The sequence below is a fragment of the Arachis hypogaea genome, chromosome 3 (genome assembly GCF_003086295.3).
Source record: "Arachis hypogaea cultivar Tifrunner chromosome 3, arahy.Tifrunner.gnm2.J5K5, whole genome shotgun sequence".
Classification (NCBI taxonomy): domain Eukaryota; kingdom Viridiplantae; phylum Streptophyta; class Magnoliopsida; order Fabales; family Fabaceae; genus Arachis; species Arachis hypogaea.
Window position 1 is genome coordinate 118,272,069 of NC_092038.1, and position 7,399 is coordinate 118,279,467.

The following is a 7,399-nucleotide window of genomic DNA, read 5'->3' on the forward strand; positions in this document are numbered from 1 at the left end:
GGTTTCTGAAATCCCTAATTTTGCAAATTCTGATGATTACTGGTATCTGTTATATGGTTAAGGGACATTTTCTTATCTAGGGTTTGTGAAATTCCTAATGTTCCAATTTGTGATTGTTTTGGGTATCTGTTCGATGTTTTACGCACATGTTGTGTGTAGGGTTTGTGAAATTTCTAATTTCAAATTCTGTTTCTGATATTGTTTTCTTTTTGTGGGTTCATGTACTTGGTTACATTTTTTGGGATTTGCTGTTAACTTTCATTTTGAACTCATTATCAGATGTTCTTTTGTTACCTGTTCATTTCTTTGTAGCATGGGTGTTCTGTTTTTATTAATATATTTTTAATTTTTTAGTTTCTGTACATTCAATCTCATGGTTTTCTTGCATGTTGATGTCATTGATAGATTTTTACTCATGTTTCTATATACTTTTTTTTTTCAACCCATCTGCTGTTTTCAATATATCTTTACCTAACATATTTGCCAAGTGTTATAGTCATCAGTAGAATGATTGTTTGGGTACTTGATTAATGCCTTCCCTGTGGCGTGTAGATGTATTGTAGTTGGTATGCTCTCATATGTCAGTTTCTGGTCCGTATTTTTTTATTTATTGAAAGTTTCACTTGTTTTCTGTGCTTTTGTGTTGGTTCATGTTTTGCTCCTATTATTAGTTGTCTCTATGCCATTGAATGGAGATGATAATGTGGGAATGCCTATCAAGTTATGGGCTTTCTATTTAACCCATATGGTGACTATTGATGTGATTGATATGAATTGATTTTCTTCATTTATTGAAAGTTTCACTTGTTTTCAATTTTTTTGTGTTGGTTCTTGTTTTGATCCTATTATTAGTTGTCTGTGTGTCATTTAAAGGATATCAGAATGTGGGAATGCCGCCTATGAAGGTATGGGCTTTCTATTTAACCCATTTGGTGACTATTGATGTGATTGATATGAATTCATTCATAGCATCTTCCTCATTGAAAGAAAGATTATTTATCTCAAGTCAACTGCATTGTCAGTTTTTTTTATTATTTATGTAAAAATTCTGTTGATTGTGTTAAATCTGTTTATATTTCAGCTGTTGGATGGATATACACATCCTTGGCCCCAAGTTAAGAGGTTAATTCAGAAAAGAATGCCCTTGTGCCAGTAAAATGGCTTCATGGTGTTCTTTTTCTAACTAGCACATGTGTTTAGCCAAAGAAAAGAGTATCCAGCAGTTCGTCTTCCCATGAAACTGTGTTCTCTACACCTAATAAGGTTCTGTTATATATTTTTTATTGGAAATTGGAAATTTTGGAATCATTATCAAGGTATGAGGTTTCAGTCTCATCCTTTTCATGAATGTTGATGTGATTGACTGATTTTTATTCATGTTGCTCTATGCTTTTGTTCCGTTTTGTCTGCTGCTTTGAATGTATCCCTACCTAATAGATTTACCAACTCTTATTGCTATCGCTAGAATCATTGTTTGGGGTAGTTGGTGACTGCCTTCCATGTGGTCTAGTGACATGTAGCTGGATTGTAGTACGTGAGGTGTAATATGTCATTTTTTCCCCTATTTTTAGATTTCTCCAAAGGTTCAGTTATTTTTCCTGTTTTTGTGTTGGTTCAGCTTTTGCTCCTATCATTAGTTGTCTATGTGCTATTGAATGTTGATGAGAATGTGGGAAAGGCTAACAGGGTATGGGCTTTCTGTTTGACCTATTTGGTGACTCGTGATGTGATTGAATTGAATTGGTTCATAGCTTCTTTCTCATTAAATGAAAGATTTGGTTATTCAATTCTTTTGTGGGTTTATCTTGTTGGTTACAATTTTTGGGAGTTCGTGTTAGCTTTCATTTTTATCTCATTATCAGATCTTTATTTTGTTACCTGTTATATTGTTTGTTGCAGGTGTTTTGTTTTTTTCATGAATATCTTTTTAAATTTTTTAGTTCCTGTTTGTTGAAGAAATCCCTTTTGTTTTTAAACTGTTTTTTGTATACAGAAACATGTCCCATTATGTATGTTTGATGTAGTATTCGCGTGAAAATGTGGTATGGATACATAATAAGGTTGTGGTGTATATTCTTCATTTGATAATTCGAAATTTGTGAATCATTATCAAGGTATGAGGTTTCAATTTCATCCCTTGCATGAATGTTTATGTCATTGACCGATTTTTACTCATGTTTCTGTATACTTTTTTGAAAGTATCGTTATCTAAGCAATTTATACCAATTCTGATTGTCATTAGTGGAATCATTGTTTCTGGTATATGATTACTGCCTTCCCTATGGTGTTATGAGCTGTATGTTTACTGTAGTAGTTGTGGTCTCATATGTCAATTTGTCAACCCTATTTCTTGATTTCTTGAAAGGTTGGTTTTTTTTTTACTGTTTTTGTGTTGGTTCAGGTTTTGCTCCTATGATTAATTGTCTCAATGCCATTGAATGGAGATGATAATGTGGGAGTGCCTATCAAGGTATGGGCTTTCTATCTAACCTATTTGGTGAGTGGTGATGTGATTGATATGAATTGATTAATAGCTTTTTCCTGATTGAATGAAAGATTTGGAACTTCAATTCAAATTCATTGTATATTTTTTTAATTATTTATTTATATAAAAATTGTTTTGTATTTCACCTCTTGAAAAGACATGCAATTTTTCTGCTGAATTTGAGATGTGATTCACAGAGGAAGTGGCTTTCTTAGACTAAGATGGTATCACCTTAGTATTTGTGTTACTAGAACTGCCCCAAAGTTTAACTGATTTTCACAATTTTTTCCATGCCTATTTTCTATTGATAATTACAGAAAAAAATATGGGAAACTCTGCTATTTGTGTTACTGGTTGCATGTGGATTGTCTCCATATTTATGAAAGAATGGGTTTCGTAACTAATCTATTCTATTAGTGGTGATGTGAATCACAAATATTGATGTTTATCCTGTTGTTTATTTATTTCTTTTTAAGTTCAAATGAATTTGATTACATTTTTCTGTTGATTGTGTTAAATGTGTTTCATATCTCAGCTGTTGGATACCTCCTTGTGCTGAAGTTAAGTGGTTCATTAAGAAAAGAATGCTCTTGTGCAAGTAGAATTGGTTCATGTTATTGTGGATCTAACTACCACGTGTCGTTACACAAAGAAAAAAGTTGATGTGATTGACAGATTTTTATTCATGTTTGTTTATACTTTTGTTCCCATTTAGCTGCTTTTTCCAATGTATCCCTACCTAAGACATTTACCAACTCTAATTGCCATCATTAGAGTCATTGTTGATTGTAGTTGGTGACTGCCTATTTTATTGTTTCTCGAAAGTATCACTACTTTTTCCTGTTTTTGTGTTGTTTCAGCTTTTGGTGCTATCATTAGTTGTCTATCTTTCATTAAACGGGGATGAGAATGTGGGAATGCCTATAACATGGTATGGGCTTTCTATGTAACCTATTTGGTTAGTGGTGATGTGATTGATATCAATTCATTCATTTCTTCTTCCTCATTAAATGAAAAATTTGGTTATTCAACTCCACTACCCTGCATTTCCCTCCTCAATTTGATTTGAATTCAAAAAGGTGAGATTGTATCCTGGATTTTTTCTATAAAAGGATGGTTGGTGAAGCACATTGAATGCACAAACATTCTGATTTGTTGTGTTTGCTCCTAAGCTGAAATCATTTCAGAATTCAAGTGTTTACATTTACATATATTTCATCAAGTCTCTTTATCTCCTTTCTTTTTTCTGCAATGCCTCCACCATTTGATATGATTTCTAAGATGCATCCTCCTAGAGAGGCTTGGAGGCTGAAAGTTAGGGTTCTAAGGCTTTGGGTTGTACCCTCTTTTGGTAACCATGACGTTCCTAACTCAATGGAGATGATTCTCCTTGATGAACATGTTAGCCCCTATTAGTTTCTCTTTTAAATACGGTCTTACTTGCTGTTTTTTAAGTTTTCAAATTAAAATTATGTGTTTCATTAAACTGATTTGTTGTTTTCTTCCATTTATAGTGTGGAAAAATTCAAGCTACTGTCAAGAAACCACTCCTTAATAGGTTTAGGGATCATATAGTTGAAGGACAAGTTTATAGAATGGCATATTTTAGTGTTGTGTCAAATCATGGTAGTTATAGAGCAACTTTCCATGAATTCAAATTGGTTTTCCTTCACCGAACCACTGTTGTAGCTGTTGATGAAGATGTTATCCCTAAGACTTGTTTCAACATGTTTCCTTTTTCTGAGCTGCTGAACATGACCCAAGATTATGATTTTTTAGTTGGTGTGTATATCTTGCTGCTGTTCTGTTATTTAAGTTTTTTAAACAAATCCTTTTAATAGTTAATAGGTTGTGTTTATTTGGAATAGATGTCATTGGACTTTTAACTTCAGTTGGAGAAGAGAAAGAATATGCAAGAGAGGGAAAAATTGTGAAAATGATTGCATTGGAATTAACTTCAAAAGAGTATGTTTCTCAAGTCATTTCTGGTGCTTTCTCTTTATCTTTTAAATATCTTTTTTGCTTGTTTTCTGTTTGATTCTTTGTGATCTTTGAGTTTCAGTCTTACAGTGAGATGTGCATTGTTTGGGGATTATGTTAATCAAGTAAATCATTTCCTTGCCTCTGGGTATGTGGAGCAGCCTGTTGTAGTTATTCAACTTGCAAAAGTCAAGTTCTTTCGGGGTATGTTGTTTTTTTTTCTGTACATCTCATGGCTGCTGTAGGTGTTGTCTTCAAGAAAGTTTTGCTAGACTCTTTCTTTGTTTCTCTGTAGGTCAAGTAGGTCTTCAAAATGTCATGTATGCGACACAAATGTTATTTAATCCTGATATTCCTGAAGTTGTTGAATTCAGGCAGAGGTTAGCATGCTTTCTTTTGTTGATGTTTATTGTATTTTTTTTACAAGCAATCTGGAGTAACAATTACAACTATTTGCATTAATTTTCTTTTAGTATGATTGAGCAAGGTGTCAGTGGTACCCAGCCACTGTTTATTGCAAATGAAGGTAAGGTTCTCTCCTTGGAAGATGACTTCATGCGTCTAACTAGAAAGTGCAGTATTGAAGAGCTTCAGGATAACAATCAGGTTGTCTTCTTTTGAGTTAGTTGTGTTTTTGTTTGTTTTATACACAAGTGAGCGAAAAAGAAAATGAAACAATGATTTCCAGATCTGTTTTTCCATTCCTGTTGTTAATTAACTTTGAAATGCCTAAAAAATAGGAGGGTTCTTTTATCATTTTTGGAGCAATCCAAGGTATTGTTGAGGATGGAGGTTGGTGGTATTCTGCTTGTGTGTGTGGAAAGGGTATCCATCCTCAAAATGGTGCCTATTACTGTGATTTTTGTTTGAAGCACATAACTAATGTGACTCCAAGGTCAGAATTTTTATTGAAAAATGTGTTCTCATTTTGTAGAGTGGACTGTTTATAAAAATAAGGTTTCATGGTATTATGTATTTGAATGATTGTCTTCCCCCTTTGTTCTTCTCTCTCCAGATTTAAAATTAAAGTGACAGTTGAAGATCATATTGGGGAGGGTATTTTCCTTCTCTTTGATCGTGAGGCTTCCTATTTGCTTAAGAAATCATGTGCTGATTTGTTTACTGAAGTTCAAAGAGATGCAAGTGTATGTTGTTAGTTTTTTTCCATGTGTTTTCACTTTATGGGATGGCATGTTCCTTATTCAAACAATATTTCTTATGTGTTACTTTCAAAATAGGTTATATGTAGGGATACTTATCCTCCCATATTCCAAGGGCTGATTGGAAAGAAGTTGCTGCTCAAGGTTGATACCAAAGGTGTCCCACATGATACATTTTATGGGACTTTCCGAGTTACGAGAATTTGTGATGATTCCACCATCATTGCAATGTTTGAACTTCCCAATTATGATGCTGATGATGAGTCTTCTCCCAAAAAGGTTAGATATACATGCAAATGTTTTTAGATCCTGTTAATTCATCATTAATTTCATATTTTTTGTTTCTTTATTGTGCTGTTGTCAATTTCTGTTATGATCGTTACCTATTTAAACTCTTATTGCATATGAATAGGAGCATGACTTACACAAATCTGTTCCTGCTGGAAAAGCTGATGTTGGTATTAAGAAGGAGTCTTCTGATAGTTTTATCAAAATTGAGAAAGATGCTGGTGATTGTGCTGGGATGTTGTGTAAATCCCCAGTTCTTATAGATTTTTTGGCTGAAAAACAGCCTGTTATTTCTGTGGGGAGTGAATTTGTTGGGTTAATTGATGGTGAGCATGGAACGGAAGAGAAAACTCCCAGCAATGATACTCTTAGTGATGATCTTTCTGCTGAAATCGATATATTGCTTAGCTCAACGGAAAAAGAAACTCAGGTGCTGATGTATAATATTTTATTCCTCATTCTTATGTGTGTTGTTTCTAATTGTATTTTGCATTCTTCAGTGAGATTCATATGTTTTTTTAATTTCTTTCTCATAGGAGCTGTTGTCCCATGTTCTTGAAGCACCTTCCCAAAATGGAGAGAAGCTTACCCATGAAAATCATGTTGTGACCTCCAAGAGTAAGAGAAATTTGAATCCTCAGTTTGAAGATGTTGCTGTTGATGCAGATGGGCGTGGGTTGAAGGTTGCTAAGGTTAATGGAGTTTGATTGAAGGTGTGGAATTGAGCTGCTGTGTGTAGGTGTAGGTGTCTTATATAGTTTATCTATAAGTATTTAGGAAGGCTTGTGGTTCCAAATAGATGGACATGTAATCATGCTGGCTTGATGGTATTTTGATTTGACTTTTTTGGATTGTGTCCAACAAATAGCATTGTTAGATATAGGGTTTTTGCTTTTGTGATTGCTCGTGTAATGTGCCAAGTATGTCTATTCTGAACTCCTCCTTTTTGTAATAGTGACTTTGCTAGGGATTGGACACATTTTCAATGTTGATGACTCTTTAGGTTACATACTATAATATGTAGCCAGATGTTGGAATCCTCCTTATCATAGGGGAGATAGCCATATGTATTTGTGTAGATCACTATCAGTTAAATTTTAATGAAATGCAGCAGTTCTTCTTTTGTATTTGTTTATTTGTTTATTGTTGTACAATTTTTGCTTTTCATGTTGATGTTGATGCCCGTTAGTTATTAGTGTTAGTTATAAAGGTTTATTTTCCTTCATTTTGTCTCTTATCAAAGGTGTGCATGGTTGTATCAGTTTTTTGTTGGTGTGTTTCAAATCTTTTGCCCCGATTCATTCCCCTTCTCCTCCCCCTTTTTTTTGTTATTTTTTTTCCATTTGTTGCTTATAGAAACTTAAGTGTGTGCATCTCTCTTTTCAATGAATTAGGTTTACTCCTTGCTTTTCAGATTTCAACCTTTTTTTCTGTTTAGTTCGAGTAACAAAGATGTCTCATAACTCAGTTCGTGCTAGAGAGTATA

General features: G+C 33.7%; 1 protein-coding gene across 1 annotated transcript; it reads left to right on the forward strand.

Annotated features, from left to right (window-relative positions):
* Positions 1 to 4,055: 4,055 nt before the first annotated feature.
* Positions 4,056 to 7,036, forward strand: LOC112791055 (replication protein A 70 kDa DNA-binding subunit C-like). The gene is made up of 10 exons (XM_025833739.3): positions 4,056 to 4,267; positions 4,354 to 4,450; positions 4,548 to 4,669; positions 4,761 to 4,845; positions 4,939 to 5,071; positions 5,206 to 5,360; positions 5,481 to 5,610; positions 5,704 to 5,904; positions 6,038 to 6,343; positions 6,450 to 7,036. Exons 1-10 carry the CDS (start codon positions 4,081 to 4,083, stop codon positions 6,618 to 6,620), a joined length of 1,587 nt encoding a protein of 528 aa, XP_025689524.2. The 5' UTR covers positions 4,056 to 4,080; the 3' UTR covers positions 6,621 to 7,036.
* The last annotated feature ends 363 nt before the right edge of the window (positions 7,037 to 7,399 follow it).